Source organism: Athene cunicularia (assembly GCF_003259725.1).
Source record: "Athene cunicularia isolate RWA chromosome 12 unlocalized genomic scaffold, athCun1 chr12_part1, whole genome shotgun sequence".
NCBI classification, from domain to species: Eukaryota; Metazoa; Chordata; class Aves; order Strigiformes; family Strigidae; genus Athene; species Athene cunicularia.
Window position 1 is genome coordinate 1,249,399 of NW_020799116.1, and position 16,761 is coordinate 1,266,159.

Sequence of the window (16,761 nt, forward strand, 5' to 3'; positions counted from 1 at the left end):
AGCCGAGGCGTTGGGGCGGGGGCTGGGGGGGGGGTGCGTGGGGCAAACCAGCAAGGAGGAGGGGTGAAGAACCGTGAGGCTGAAGGAGTAGGGGGTTGGAGAGGCGGGAAAGGGCGCCCAGGGCCTGAGCATGGCTGGCCCCGAGGGGTGCCACACCAGCCCTTTACCTCCCCTTCCGAACCCTGTCCTCAGCCCTCTCCCCCTCCTCGCTGATGGATGGCCCCAGCCTGCCCCTGCCTGGCGCTTTGCGAGCGGTTTGATGCTGAAGGCGCTGCCTGTCTTTGAGGGCATCCGAGAGGAGACACCCCTGCCCTTGTTCGTGATACCAGGGAGCCGTGGCACCACTGAACATTCAGGGAGATAGGAGTTTGTGGGGACGAGGGAGGATTAGGGGTGTTTCTAGGAGGGGCAGTGGGAAACTGCTTCTTGAACTTTGAGCAGACATCTACATGTATGTGTTGTCAAAACAAGCCCTGGAGAGTGGTGGTGGTGTCACTAAGGAACATATTCTTCCCCCATCAAGATTTCTTTCCCTGTTTTTCATCAGTTAAATTTATTACTACCATAATATTCATTGCTGTTGTTTCTTCATACTTTTATCTGGCTTTCCCCAGAGATTTGTCTGAAATGAGCTTACAAAGTGTATTTTGTTGTGGTTACTTATTTTTCATACCGTTTTGACTAATCATTTGACAAAAGTTAACTAAGATTGTGCCAATCTCCTTTTTAAAGTGTTTGATGGAGGTAAAATTGCTCTTGCCTGATTTCTCTTTACAGGATATTGGCAGGGACCCCTTGGGGACTCATTCTCACCTCCCATAGATGTAATTTGTTCTGGTGCTTTAATTTAGTTAGCTGCTCCATCAGCTGGATGCTGACGTGGGTTCATTGTTACTGGTCTGTTTATGACCTCCAGGAGCTCAAGGTGAAGATGCTCTGTGTATCTCCTGATAGCTAATCAGGTTAAGTGCGCTGTGGTTTTGGAGAACTTTGTTTGACGACTTGAAGTAAAAGTTTTTCTTTTCCCCTTTTTTTTTTTTGGTTTGCTTGTTTTGTGAAGCAAAATAATTGTTCCTTTTTCTTACTACCAAGGATGTTGAGTTTTTTTGCAGCTGTGTATAAAAAAAAAAAAGTAGTTCCACTGAGCCTGCCCTTAACTAATTATGGCTTTTTACAGATTTGTGTTTTTAAAAAACGGTTCCCATAAACAGGAATTTGGAATGATAACAACATATAATGAAGATGTTAAAAATGCTGTTAATCTGGGTAGCAGTGGCATAGCTGCATTTTTACTGTGACCAGCCTAGGTGGGGAAACAGCGTCGTTTTGTTTTGTTCTGGAGCCGGAACAGTCAGCACAGAACCTCTGGTCCCGGGAGGAGGAAGGGGTCAATCTTAACAGTGCTGTGAGAAGTCCCTTGGTCTGGATTGCCAGAAAACTCAAGCTAACTTGTTTCTTTTCCATGGTTTGGACCCAAGTAAGGGAGCGAGAATGATGTTGAAATTACAAAAAATGTTTGCGGCCTTATGTGAGCGGGAGGGCTGTGCAGCTCTTCTCTGCTATGGAGTTTGCAGCACGTCTGCCATGTGGAGCTGGGCAACAAGTAGGGGGGAAGGAGGAGGATGGATGGGGTGGACTTACAACTCCCTTAGTTCCTTTTCTTCCACTTCTGGTAGATCTGTCCCTAGTCAAGGGTTTGGCTAGGTGCTCTCCACCTTCATTAGTATTTGTGGAAGATTAATTGTCATTGTCCAGTGAAGCCTGTAGGGTCAGTCGGTGGGCGGTTTTATCACTTGCTGATAGAGTCTGTTTTATAAAAATGTAAAGTCAATGTACAGTTGTTGGCCACCTGGATTCAAAGGACCATGGCACTGAAGTGAGGTCACTGGCAATTCTTTTGCAGTAGCGTGGAAACTAACAAATGGGGAGCTTTTATAATGCAATATATACACATTGTTAACTTGGTTAATTCTTCCCTGTGTACCTATGTTTCAGCTCTCTGAAGATGTAGTGAACCGAATGAAAGAATCTCCTCAAAGTAAAAGGGACAACCAGAGATCGCCCCGTTCATCCAGTGGCACAGCTCCCTCTTCACCAGCTGCAGAGGGGAAACCCAAACCTCCTACAGGTACTGTCAGTCCCTTGCAGCTCTGCTGACTGTTTGACACACTCCTCAGCAGCGCTGCCGCTGGATGTTATACCGTGTGCCTGTGTTTTTCAAGACTACCTTGATGTGAGAGGAGCTCTTTGATTAACCTGTAACATTTTAATGTATGTAGTTATTGGATGTTACAGTCCTGTGATGTCCTCTTTGTGTTTCTGAAAGGTAGCCGTGTCAGCTGGCAGTTAGAGCACTTGAAATGCTACGGGTCTTGGTTCTGTCACTGCGTGACCTTAAAACAGACAGATTGTTCTTCTAGGTCCTTTCCTTCTCCATCTTTGGATTACCTCCCTTCTCAGATACTTTAATTAACTTGTATCCATCCCTCTGTGAACCTTTCTAGGATTTCAGATGAACATGCAATAAGCAAGGCAGAAATTTCTTATTTTACTTTTCATTCCTGGCAAGCTGCCTTGCTGTCTCCTCTGCATGCACAGGGAGTATGTTGTGGATGGATAGGGGAAATACTGCTTTTTTTTTTTTCTTTTGAAATAAGCTCATAGAGAAGGACAGACTGACTAAGCACAGCTTGCTAAATAGATGTTGAGAACTCGGTTTCTGAACTTGTCTTTCTTTACAGGTCAGAAAGCTATTTGATTTCTCTTGATTCTCACATACACTTTGTTGATAGATGTTATCAGTGTGGATTTGTTTAAGGCATCCAGACTCACATGAAGTTAGGGAACTGGGCCTTTGCTTTTAGAGATTTGTTTGCTGTTAGCCTATGTCTTTCCTGAAAGTGTATTCAGTCTTATGGATGGCCTGAACTCCATCAAATAATTTCATCTCTTGTGGGATCCCTTGTAATTACAACAAAAGTAGGAGGTCGAGGGGAAGACTTAATGGAACTAGAGGAAGGAAATGGAAGGTAGGTCTAAAACTGTGCTTACATTTCTGTATAAACCAGGGTCTGAGCTAACATCCTTACTTAGAAGTTTGAGCGTGTCTTGAAGATGATGTTGTCAGTGTCTCTTTGTTTTGTGAATTCAGACTCCATCCATCAACCTTAAATTTTTTTGAGACTTTTCAAAATGTATTTTCTTTTCCCTTGATGAGATAACACTTACATACTAAATTTTCCTCTCAAATAATTTACGATGTGATGAAGGACTATGTTTTGTACTGTAGTTATCACAGGTTTCTGTTCTTTCTAGGAATCCAGCCACCAATGCCAAGTGACTCTGGTCAGAAGTCTTCTGCTGCAGAGCAGGAACTGTACAGGAGGTGAGGTGAAGTTCTTGAAAAAGACAAGTGTTTAGCTCCTTTTGGAATATATAATATATATAAAGTTTTGCTTCTGTCCAAGTGCAATGACTCTGTTTTAAAGGGGATTCTCAGGCATTAAAGCCTTTTTCAGTTAAGGGCAACGTAACACATTTTTTAGGGAAGGCCATCCCTTAGCCAAAAGGATTAGTCGGGGAGATGTGGGTGATTGGAGTGGTGTTTGGAGAAATGAGGGACTGATGTCGTGAGTTGGTAACTGCAGAAAACTTGGGTATGATGGGCATTGCAAGACCAGTAGAGCACAAACTTGAGTGCAGTTGGATTTTCAGGCACAAATGAAGGAGTATAAGTGTTTGATACTTCTGTCAGGGATTTGGGAGTCTCAAATGGTAATGGGTTTAATTCAGTTTATACCTAAAATAATCAGGTCTGTCTTGTGTATATGATTCTATTCCTCCTCCTTTTCCTAGACTAGACATAGTGCCTGTCAGCTAGTACCAGTGCTATGAATTTTTCATCCAAGGGTATTTTAATTTATTAGGGTAGAAATACCTGTGTAAAGGTGAGGGTAAGTGTGAGGGGGGAAAAAAAATTGTAAAAGAAAACTGTCCTTCCCTCTGACAGAGCCACAGCAGTGGTCTTGCAGGGCAGTGAGAACTTCAGTTCTGTGTAACTCAGTAGCTTTGTTATAAAATTGCTGGCCTGATCTGTCTGTGCATTCTTAAAGGTGCTGTAAAGATGGGTCTTTTCCTGTTCTTTCTTTTGCTGCTCCAATTTTGTCTTTACCGTGCTTATAGTCTAGGTAACAAAGAGAATGAGTCTGTGTCCAGTGGTTTTTGAGTGTTGCAAGTGACTGACCAAACCTGCTAAAACCCCATTGCATCAATCACGCTGTCCTTAGGAAAGTCAGAGATGCAACCAAGGGAAGTCTCTCTTGAGCTGCTGGTTCACTTTCCTGGGGACTGTGGAATTGAAATTGCTGGCAGTTTTCCATGCTGAGCTGCTGAACTGCATCCCAAGTGCCTGGTCTGGGAAAGAAGTAGGGGCAGAAATGCAGTGGAAAGGCAGGCAGGGAAGACAAGAAAGGGGGGAGCAGCTTGTATGTGTGTGGCTCAGCTGTGGAACCAGAACCGGGCCTGGATGGGCTGAGATGCAGCCTCAAAAAGTTTGTGTGATGCCACATTCCTCTGCAAGCTAGATCCGTGGAGGAGAGAGCCTGAGGGAACCGCACTGGCTTAGCCTGGTGAAGAAGGGGGTCCCACTCTTGTTTTTAGCTTCCTCAAATAGTGAAATAGAGGCAGTGCCAGACTGTTCTCAGAGGTGCACACTGAAAGGACAAGAGGCAAGAGACACAGACCACAGCAAAGATTCTGTCTGGGTATTGGGGTGGGGGGAAACCCCAAACAGTCCGTGAGTGCAGTGAAGCACTGGAACGGGTTACACTAGGAGGATACAGAATCTACACTCTTTGAGATTGTCAGGATTTGACCAAAGAAGGCCCTGAGTGACCTGATCTACCCTGAAGTTATCTCTGTTTTGAGATAACTTCAAAGGTCCTGTCTTATCTAATTTATTCTGTGATTCACTTCAAGTTAATCTCTCTTTGCTTGCATGTGGAATTTCCAAGGCTTGAATTGGATGAAGTGTCCTGTGTGGCAGTTTGAGATTCAGGTGTCCAGGCTACAGATGTGACAAGGCTGGTTCTCTCAGCGCTGTTGTTGCATGTATTTTATATGATTTTCTTTCCCTTGTAGAGCAGAAGAGCAGCATTTTCAGATAGGCTAACTGCTTTTATTGTTGTATGTCCCTTGATCTTTTCCAAAGTGATATCTATTTATCTGCCTAACTGCTTTGTATTCACACTGTTTTCAGGTGATAGTTAATACTTAATGGAGCTAAATATAACTGAGGTATAAGCTTATATGGTGCAAAGTCTGCTGTTGTTGCCAGAACTGTACCTCACTGAAGTTGCAGGTCATGTTTGAAGTTTGTTGGACTTCTGAATTCCTGCTGTCACGGAGGGGCTGTGAGCAGACTTTGTGTCAAATAGATCATGGAGCTGTGTTTGGGCTCCAGGCAGGGATGGCCCATGCTAAGCCGTGACCCTGTTGCCAGGAGTCTGCTGATCACCTTCTCTCTGCCTTTGGCACTCATACAGGTATGAGCAAGAACAGGCGCTGGTCCAGGAGGAGTTGCTCCGGCTGGCCAAAAGAGAAAGGGAAGCAGCTAGTGAGGCCTTGAACACTGCACTTCAGCGGGAGAGAAACAGCACTAATGAAGAGAGGCAGAGAGCGGCCCAGCTGGTGAGTAACAAAAATCCCCACTGTGTTTTCACACAGGACAGGCTAGAATATCTCTGCTTGAGAGGCTGCATTAAATGTCACTTGTGTGATCAGCTTAAAAACTTTGATTTAGGCCGATCACCTCCCAATTCATCACTTGTGGCTCACAGCTAGCTGTCAGGCTGCTCTTGCAGCGTGTCCTGCAGAAACCCTAAGGCTGGGCCTGCAGGGAAGGGTGTAAGCAATGGCTGTGAGGGCACAAGGGCAGCATGGGGTGGGTGCTTGGGGTCGTTGTCTGGGTTAGAGAGAACTCTTCTAAATGTTCTGTGTGAGAAATGGATGTTTTGATCTATACAGGATCAGATTCTACTGACCTGATCTGTCCTGAAACTTTGCTCTGTTTTTCTAGAGTATAATTGTTCAAATCCCCAAATTAACGAAAGGTGACAATGAGTTCTGTTGTTTGAGTCTTTCATGATGCTGGTAACAGAAGAACTGTTATAAAACTGTCAAGTATTGTAACATTTTAAAGAAGGCTTAAGATTGATTTTTAGGGACCAGAAGCATAAACCCCTTTTGTACACACCACTGACTCCCAAACCAATCTGTTCTTGCCCAATAGACAGATTTATTTTTGGGGACATCTTGCTGAAGCCTTTACTATTAGTCAGGCACCTCGGGGTTGCTGAGATACCCCATTGGGTTATGTCATGCCAGTGGTGGGGGCAGAAGTACAGTGAGATGAGACTGAGTAGAACAAAAGGCTTATGTCACGGCAGTAGATCGGGGTTGTCCTTGGTGCTTAATATTCACACAATCCTATCTTATATTGTTTTGGCAATGGTGTACTGCCTGTGGAGTCTTACTGGAACTGCCATGTTTTTCCTGACCTGCAGTGATAGGAGTAGTTGGTGTGTGACAGTGAGGTGGGATTGTGTTTGCCACAGTGACATCAAACTGCCTGTTCTTTTAGACTGTGAAGTTGAAACTCAGAGAACTGGACTAAGAGTAATTCTCCTTGCTTGGTACATACTGCAGGGATGGTTTAGGGAGGGGGCAGACTTGAGTAATGATGGTCTTTATTGTGTTTCTTCCATCCTGCTGGTCTGTTGCATGCACTTGATTTAAATGAAGAATCCAGTGAGCATGTTTTTTCTGTACGTTGAATGCTAAGAGGCATGGCTTACCAGGCACGTGACTTGGCTGTGAAGTGTTTTGAGGTGATAATATGAAGAAATTTGGGGGGGCTAACTAAATAAAATTTATATAAGAATGGCTGTAGGGGTTCAGACAGTTCCTTCTAGCTATTGCCCGTCTCTGATAGTGATCCACAGCAGCTGCGTACGGAGCTGTATCGCAGTATTTCCCACCAGTATCCCCTTGCAACTTCTGTTACTCTGGGGCTTAGAGGCTTCTTCAGCAAGAGGTTGCATTTTCACCTTGGCAGTTAATGGTCCTTAATAAAATTGTCATCCATGAATTTGTTCGTTTGTAGTTTCGGACCCGTTTGTGCTTTTTGACTCTGTGGTAACGTTTGTATGGGGCTGGACTGGGAGGTCTCAGACTGCTCTCCTGGAGAGAGTTTGGAATGGCTGCTGTGTCACAGGAAACACCCTCTTGGCAGCTTGTGCCCCGACCCCAGGGAGCTGTGTGAGTGCTGAGCTTTAGAGTAGTGGTGGCTGAGGCAGGTACTGCCCTTCCTCTGCACAGTGCATCCGGGCCAGCAGAGGCAGCATTTAACTCTCTTGCCACTGGAAAGAGAATATTCTCTTCATGAATGCAGTTAACGGACTTCTGTAAAGAGGGAGGGAAGGACCTAGTGAATTTATTGTCCAACCTGGAGATGTGGCCTGGCTCAGCAGCAGAGCCCTGCCCTCTGCAGTGAGGTATAGAGTAATCCTGGAGAAACGTGACTAGCGGAGTCAGGCAATATTTGCAAACTGGAAAGAGGTCATCTCTAAAATGAGTTGGGACCGGACGGCTAACATAGAAAAGCTGTTCTATTATCTGAATTAGCTTTTAATCCTGTGGTGTCACATACCCAGATATTGCATACTTCATACTCTGCAAAAACCTGATCAGGCTCTCCTGGTGTAGCCCATAAAAGATAAATAGTGACCATGGACTGTTAGCCTGGAATGTGGTGCAAGAATGAGAAGCTGTTAAATTTCATTGCTCCTTAACTATCTCTTGATCAGTCATAAATTTAAGATCCTTAAAAATGGAATAGTCTAGCCTGTCCTTGCAGAGATGAGGTCAAATCTATTGTCTATCACCTTCTAGATATCTTCCGAAGCAGGAAGTGTTTTTGCCAGCCATTTAAATTATTGGGATCCCTATCAGACTTGTTCACGCTACGGTTTCCTTTTGGGCACGGTTACTTTATTGTATTGACTCAGTGCTACTCAAATCATGTCTGTCCTTTGGCTTTCAGTGTTTTTGTTTTCCTTTATTTGGAATACAGCTTGAATGGGTGTGAGCTGCTCTTCGTGCCACATATAATTAGAAAGGTTTTTATTTATTTATTTAATAATTGCTGTAAGATCTTGAGCTGTCCTGTGCCCTTAACGTATCAATAGTTTGGTGATTAGTGGCCGCTTTTTGTGCAGTTGTCTCCAGTAGTGCTGCAATAGTCTCCTTTGACCTTGCTGCTTGTAGACCATAAATCCAAATATGATAGCTATATTTTGAAACTATTTAATTTTCATTGTGCTGAACATCGCTTGTCATTTAATCTATTTTTCATGATTTTTCATTTACTGACTTATTATTGACAGCGTTGCTATGAAGCACTTCAGTCTTGTTGCATGGTACACGTTTCTGAAGAGAGTGTGGACTAGAGCTAACCTTTGATAGGGAGCTTGTTGTCTGCTTCTGGGGCCAGTTATGTCATCATTTCTGGGGTAGGGTACAGATTAAAATTTATTGTTGGTTTTTTGTGGTTTGGGTGGTGAGTTTTGTTTTGTTTTCTTGAAGTGGTGCACTGTTTACAAGAGGGATTTTGAGTTAAGTGCTTGGGTCCTGTTGTACATTTTTGTCTTGATCACTTTTTTTAATGACTTTGAACAAGGTACGTGGCTTCTAGATACCTTAGGTTTTGAATAAAACTCTGTAAAGTTTTAGTTTAAGCAAACCAGCTCTGTAAGTAGAAACACTGCGGCATTCACTACCCTCTTTGTGTGAATGTGGCTTCTGATTAACCATGGGGGACGGGCTTCAATGGAATAGTCTGCTAAGATGCTGCAGAGGAACTCTCACCGATTTGTATTGGTAAAATGTTTTTGTACAGCACTGCAGGATCGTGGTGCTGACTGGACTCTGAATAATTTAATGCTGTGAGCACTTAGAATACAACAAGGATCATATGTACAGTACTTCACAGCAGGGCCTAGGGTGTTAACTAATGCTTGTAGCATGCCTTAAGTCTCATGTGAAATATCCAAGAACTAATACAGCTATCTTTAAATCCTTTTTTTTTATTTCTAGCATGAGGAACTTCCAAAGTTGTCATAGTCAAGTTATTTAATTGCTGCACTGTGTTGTGCACGGTCTCACCTTTCCCCTGGACCAGGAGTCTTTCCTTTTTCACTTCCAATTAATCGGAACCTCTCAACTTCTCTGTCCTTTTGGCTTTCTTTTTTAGCCCTTCTTGCCAACAAAAGAAACTCTGCAAGCAGAGCTGCTCTTTTTTATCCTTTCTGCTTTTGTAATCTCTTAAGGCTGTGCAGCATGTGCAGCATATGCATCATGAGCCTCTTGGAACCAGTGACTCCCTGCCTGATGATTTTCACTGAAACCTTTGAGACAAATCAATGTGGAATGGGGATGGATAAAAGCAGAAGCTGAGGGGGGGGGAATAAACGCGATTAAGTGAACACATCTCATTACTACTCTAGAAAGGGAGGATTATAACTTATAAAGTAGGAGGATCTCATTTAGGGGCCATGTGTGCCTGTGTTATCAGGACAGAGGGAGAGCAAATAGAATAAATGAAATTAATACTTTGAAAAGAAGCATTACCCGGATTTGAGAATTGAACTAATATGATTTGTGGGAAGCCCTGAAGTTCTTATCTCTCCATTTAATACCCTGAGGATAATGGCTTTGTCAGAGTTATTGACCAAAAGTCATCGTCTTCCTTCCCACTTTGAAAGAATGAATTCAGAAATGGGGTGATGGTAGGACAAACTTTGCACCATGATTAGCTTTTTCAGACAAGACTGACAGGCACTGGTTGCATGAAAACAGACTAGAGGCAGAACTCCTAAATTGCAGGGAAAGTGTTTGTCCAGCTGTCGATGACGGACTGACTGCTCACTCTTCCCAGCGTCCCTGCTCATGCCCTGCTCCCAGGCTTGCTGAGGGCAACCTTTGCTTTCTGGTGGCTCCAGCCTTGCCCTGTTGTGATTAGTGTGGCCCAGAATATAAACGTGGGAGGAAATAGTCACAAGGATTTAGGGTTTGTCTCTTGTTGCTCCACCAGCTGATTATAATTGGTCATAGGCTGTTGGATTCTTTCAAATGATTTCTTGCCCAGAGAGAATCTCTTTACTCTTTGGAGTTTCTTATCTCCTCTTGCTGGTTCAAGAGAGAAGGGCTGAAGGAAGAATGCAGGACTGGGAACGCCTTTCATCAGGGCAGTGAGCTTTGATATTGATGTGGTCTTGTGAGCGTGGGATTCCTAACTCTTGGCCTTTGCCTGTGGCATCTTTGGACACTTGCACCTTTAGTTTAATGTATATTGTGCTGCTCACGTTGTAACTGGTATGTTTTCTTCTCTGTTTCAAAGAATGTGGAGGTAAAACTGCTTAAAATTTCTGAAAGCAGCATAAACAGCCCACTCTGATTCAGTGGAGGAGAATTTTGATGGCAGCAGGGGAGCGATCAGGTGGAGTAGTGTTTTCCTTTTGGCCCCACAGGGTTGGAGAAATGACCCAACTGACCCATTCATGGAAAGCTTTCTTTAGATTTCTGGTAACTGATGAAGCTTCAAGTCAATCTTGCCTACATTTTTTTTGCTGTGAATTGCCCACTTTTGTGGAGTGGTATCAGCTGTGGATGCAGCTGAGCTGGTACTAAAGATGGTTTTAGAAATGGTGCTGAACATGACTGAGTTTAGTTAAGGCTTTCATTTACTTTGTGATAAGCTGGGGATCAGCTTCATCCTGGCTGATTAACCGTAGGTAAGCATATCTAGATTAGACCGGGGTTTTGTTGTGTGTAATCTCCAGTCATTGTGATAAGCTGAAGCTGGACTAGCTGAGCTCCAGTGGTAGCATGAGGTTTGTTGAAACTCTGACAGCATGGGGCCAGCAGTGAAGTGAAATTGTCGTTTTTCAGGTCAGGCCTCTATTGTCAAAACTTGTAATTTTTTCCTCCCTATTTATTTGAGTTGATATAATGAAAGGTAATGTCTCTGTGAGCTTTGCAGTATAGTTTGGATACTGCATCAGGGCCAGCTTTGTTGGTCCTGGTTTCTCTGCAGATAAATGTAGCACACTGAGCTAAACCCCTTTGCTTTCTAAAAGCACAAGCCTGTATGTAGGAAATCGACTGGTTTTGGGAGGACACATTGCTCACACAAACCTTGGGTTTTAGGTTTTAGTGGCTCTTTACTTTCTGTAAATATTTATTGATCAAAGTTTTTTGTTGAAGTGGAAAACACCGTTTTAAATCGGAAAGTATGGAGGCTTGCTTTAAATAATAGTGCAACATGAGGAAAAAGCTCATTCAGTTATTTTTCTCCATTGATGTTACAATGATTAGCAACAGCTATCTACATGTATTTACTAAAGGAATGACACCTCTTTTCCTGAGATGAATTTTTAGTGTTTTCTTTGGCAAATGGCTGGAGCATTCGGTTACTAGGACATTAATCCTGTGCCAGCAGTGGGGGCTGTACCTGCTGATGAGCTTGTTGCCTGCAGTGGGACTGTTTGCAGAGCATTCACACACTGTGGAAAAAAAACAAAACAAAAAAACCAAACAAACAAAAAAAAACACCCAGAAAAACCCCTCACACTGACCCTTAGTGCCTGCAGAACCATCTAGGGAATTCTGACTAGGTTAGCAGGAGTGGCATTGGCTTCAGCTAGGAGTTGCAGTGCAGTTGTTCTCAGTTTGCTTTCACTAACTGAATAAAACTGCTTTTTAAATGTGTTGATACAAATGGAAAGATGTGTTTTTTGGTTTAAGCCTCAATAATTCATTACAAAATGTTACAAGCTATTGATAGGGGGATTTAAATAGCTTGTAAGACCTTGTTCTTTCTATCCCTCTCATTCCTTGCTATCTGAGCTAAGAGATACTTTTCTGGCTTTTTTTCTTTGAAGAAAATGTATTAATGTGTGGAGTGTTAAGGTTAGTGCTCTGTTCTAGTCTGACCAGAACATCCCTCCTTTTTCCCCACTGTCGGGTTCTTCTTTGACTGCTGCCTTCTACTATAGAAGTGGGTGCATTTCTGCAGTGAAGGAATTACTACTTTTTATGAAACCATTAAACATTTAAGGGGTTCCTATAGAAAGTGAGTGTGCAGTATTAAATGATGGGCTTTGGAAAGACTTGTGTTAAATTTAAGCTTGGCGTGGTGAGGATCTACATGTCCCCTACCTCCAGCAAGCTAATAACTTCCTGTCTCTGGAGCATCAGTGAGTCTAAATTTAACTAAAGCAGTTTTGGGGAATGTGGACTACAATGAACCCAGGAAGTAAAAACAAAGCCAAACCAAAAGAAGAGCTCTTTCTCCCTCTTATTTTGAGGGAAGGCAAAGCTGTTATCTGGCTAAGGGTGAAATGCTGTGTATGTATTCCCTATTTTCCCTGCCACTGCTGCTATGATTTCTCAGACATTTATAGCGCTGCTTTTTTTTTTAACCACTTCCAATTTCTGCAGCTAGTCTTTCATCTCCTGACTGAAGGTTAATTTGTGTTTGGAGAGTTTTTGCAGATTTCAACAGCTGATGGTTGTTTGAGCTTCTCATTTTTGTAGTCTCTTGGGCTAAGGGACCTTATCACAAGGTTGGCCTCTTTTTAAATCCTACAGCTGCAACGAATTGAAGTTGTCTGTGGTGCTGCCTACTTCCCCTGTCTTGCCTTCAGTTCTCTTGTGTCTGTATTTCACTCTTGTTTTTTGGCTACTAAGTTCATAGACTCCACAGAAACTTGCTCCAGATTCATTTCTTCTGGCTTAGGGTTACTGTAAAGCCATTCCATTCTTTAAGACGCAAAATACAAGATTAACCTTCCTTTTCCCCTCTCTCTGTAACTAAAAAAAATTCAAATAATGAAGAAATAAGAGAAAAATATATCGATATTTTTCCAGTCCAGCAAAGCTAGTACTGCATGTTTTTTTTACTGCCAGACTGCTGTGGAGTAGAACACTGCTCTAATTTTGCAGCTAATTTTGGGGTATAAGCAACAGAGATTTGGTATGCATCAGGGTGTTTCAGTAGGCTTTCCTATGAGCCAGGCTTAGTCAAATGTGGTGTAGTTTGTGGTATGAGGTTGTCATAGGTATAAAGGCTGAGAGAATGTACATTAGAATATAGTTCCCACTAGCTTGGTTAAACTTTATTTTTGGATTATGACATGGCTTGTCTGTGTTTTGAGTATTTGGAATATTGCATATATCAGTATTTGGTGATAGCTTTCCAGTATTCATTGTATTCTAACTAAACAATGACAGTGTTTGAATCTTGAATCAATGATCCTTGATCACTGAAAGTTTTCTTGATGTTTCTGACTGGAAAGTATTAACAAGATTATTAATTTGTATATTTAATAGCTAGGAAGTAAGCTTGCACTGAATGGAACATGTAGATAGCTCTTGCACTCGGGTGATGGGGATGTGAGGGAGGTGACCTGTCACTGGATGTCATTTCTAAGATATTCCCCACATGCCATGAAAAATAACTTTGATTTGGCCACCTTTTCTTGGAACCTTAATGTGTATGTCTTGATGTGGTCCTCATGGACAACAGAGGGGAGGTAAAGGAGATACCCAAGATATTCAGAGTGTTCCACACCAGGGGGCGGTGAGAGAAACGGTGCAGGGCTTTTTCTGGGTCTCAGTAAGAAAGGCTGTAAAGTATCGTAATAAAATAGCAGTTTTAATAAGATAGAACTAGAACTATAGATAGCAATTAAATCCTAGGATCACAGAATGGTTTGTGTTGGAAGGGACCTTAAAGACCATATAGTTCTAACCCACCTGCCATGGGACACCTGCTAGCCCAGGTTGCCCAAAGCCCCGTCCAACCCATCCTATCCCTGCCCTCCTGATCCAGAGTCCCCCCCCTTTCCTGCAGCCCCTTTCAGCCCTGGGGGGCCGCTCTAAGGTCTCCCCGGAGCCTTCTCTTCTCCAGCTGAACCCCCCAACTCTCCCAGCCTGTCCTCACAGGGGGTGCTCCAGCCCCCCCAGCATGTCCGTGGCCTCCTCTGGCCCCGCTTGAGCAGGTCCGTGTCCTTCTGCTGTTGGTGACCCCAGAGCTGGACCCAGCCCTCCAGGGGGGTCCAGCAGAGGGGGAGAATCCCCCCCTCGCCCTGCTGCCCACCCTGATCTGGGTGCAGCCCAGCACACAGAGGCCTTCCTGGCCTGCGGGTGCATGTTGCTGGCTCACAGGCAGTTTTTCATCCACCAGCCCCCCCAATTCCTTCTCCCTGGGGCTGCTCTCCAGTCACTCCTCTCCCAGCCTGTGTTTATGCCTGGGATTGCCCCCACCCATGGGCAGGACCTTGCCCTTGGCCTTGCTGCACTCTGAGTTTTACAGATTCCCAGCTCCCCAGCCTGTCCAGGTCCCTCTGGGTGGCACATCCCTTCCCTCAGCGTGTGACTGCACCACAGAGCTTGGTGTTGTCGGTGAACTGGCTGAGGATGCCTCCATCCCACTGTCTGTGTCTCCAACAAAGGTGTTAAACCGCGCTGGTCCCAACCCTGACCCCTGAGGATGCCATTTGTCACTGCTTTCCACATCTTATGTCCCTTCAGATGCTGGCAGCCCCGCTTTCATGCAGCGTTGAAGAGACCCTGGCTGGATTTTCCCATGGCGTGCTGTGCAGATGGAGAGGTTCCTCCTTTTTTGAGCAATTAAATTCTTGCAAGAAAAGCAACCCTGTTCATAAAGGATGTTCACAGAGAACATCTTCCTGCTCTTTTAGATAAAGGCAAGGGCCAGCAGGGGCCAGTACCGAGGAGCAGCTGCCTGCATGCTCCTTTGTTAGGATGCTGAGGAATCTGTGCAGCACAAGACAGGCCTGAAGGCCGTGCAGTACCTGTGCGTGCAGCATTGCAGGCCTGCGCCTGCTCACATCAGCTCTTCTGTGGATCACTGCCCCCTCGGTGCACGCTCCTCACCCGGGCAGGGCCACTGCATTCCACCCTTCATCCACACAGAGTTTGTCTTTCTCAAAGACAGGTGTGTTAGGGGTTATATATTAGCAAGCTGTTCAGGGAACTTCCTGGTGGGCTGGTGTGTTATCTGTGTGGTGACACAGCACAGGCTGGCGTGGGGTGTTCCAGCAGGTTCCCAGAGAGGGCCTGCTCGTGGTGCCACAGGGGCTTCTCAAACCCCCGGTAGCAGACCCAACAGAGCAGATGTGTCCTGTTTGAGGTCACATTTCTTCAAACAGTCTTCCACAAATTCCCCAGTAGAAATAGTTTTGTTGTGTCATACTAGAGGATGAAGCTGAGTCTACCTGGTGTGATGGGAGAAATCAAAATAAACACTGTTACTTCTTTATTTTTCACCTTAAAAAAAGTTAAAGCAAGCTGATACAAAGTGTAAATTTCACTGAGGTTTTCTCCGGTTGGTTTATACGCTTTGCTTCAGCTAGGCATCCTCATACCTGCTTCTATTTGCTGATGAAGTTTATTTTCATTCTTGTTTGCTTCCCTCTTCCTCCCTCTTTCTCTCTGTCGTTTTACTTTCCCAAAACTACAGGACGGTTTGCTCCTGCTGTCTCCTTGTTGGTGGCGTTATCAGACACGTAGGCGGCGGGTGAGATTGCAAACGCCACTGTTCTCTGGGATTCTAAGCATCAGACAATGTTTTACACGGCGTCCCATTCTCTAGCTGGCTGGTTGGACATGATGTTGGTACCTTATCTTCATGCTGACACACACTGGACATTAATAGAAATACATTGCTGAGGCACATGTGTGGAATTTCAAGCAGCCTTTCTAGCTGTGCTTTAGATAGTCTATTGTGTGCTTAACCTCTTGGAAGAGGTTTTGATGAGAAACACATCATGTTAACTCTTGGGCAGCTGGGTGGACTCCCTTAGAGTTTCTTATTACAGCCAGCATAATAGCTTCCTAATTACGTGGTGCTTATGTATTTTGGAGTTTCAGCAGTTTTAAACCTGTCTTTCCATGAGCGATATGCCTCCTTCCTAATGCAGACTTTTAAGGGAGAAATAGCTGTGCGTATTGCACGTGGGGAGGAGGTAGGAAATGCGTGCTGCGAAGGGAAGTGAGCTGCCAGCACCCTTGTTTAGCTTTGTCTAAAGTCTGTCCTCGTATTGTTTTTGGCTCTGCGATTGCCTTACATCAACTGAAAAAATGACCTGGATGCAACTGCTGCTATTTGCCAGGAATTCCTTCTGCTTTTGGAGCACATCACGATTTTTATTGTTTCCTTTGTACTATATATGCATACTTTCTTTGCTTGTTTGTTATGACCATCTGCAATTATGTATATTATTTATGACTATTGAGTAAAATATGATGGAAAGTAGCTTGTTAAAAGGGACTGTACTAAGAGAGAGGAAATGAGCTGATCACTTTCTCTTTGATTTTTAGACAATGAAAATAGAACACCTGCAAGCTTATGAGGGAGGGAAGGAATTAAAGAGTTAGCTGGCTTTCTTTTTCCTCTCTGTGTGTTACATTGGGGGTTTAGAGCCTTTTTAGCCTTGAAGACTTTGTGATAATGGGCAAACTTGCAGGATGATGCAGTAGGAGTCGAGAGTAAAAATTGATCAAACAGACAGATAGAGCGGGGCTATGTATAATTACTGTCCAAAAGACAAAAGCTCCATAGTTTAATACCTACTTGAATAGTACATTAGGCGAAGGATACATTTGTTAAATAACCAG

General features: G+C 43.9%; 1 protein-coding gene across 2 annotated transcripts in view; it reads left to right on the forward strand.

The window, feature by feature from the left end:
- Nucleotides 1-856: 856 nt before the first annotated feature.
- The window catches only part of CHCHD6 (coiled-coil-helix-coiled-coil-helix domain containing 6), a 113,220-nt gene continuing 97,315 nt past the window's right edge, over nucleotides 857-16,761 (forward strand). For both annotated transcript variants that reach the window (XM_026857506.1, XM_026857509.1), the window contains exons 1-4: nucleotides 857-925; nucleotides 1,996-2,128; nucleotides 3,316-3,385; nucleotides 5,544-5,688. In XM_026857506.1, the coding sequence (XP_026713307.1) occupies nucleotides 872-925; nucleotides 1,996-2,128; nucleotides 3,316-3,385; nucleotides 5,544-5,688 (402 nt within the window). In that variant the 5' untranslated portion in view covers nucleotides 857-871. The remainder of the gene's footprint in view (nucleotides 926-1,995; nucleotides 2,129-3,315; nucleotides 3,386-5,543; nucleotides 5,689-16,761) is intronic.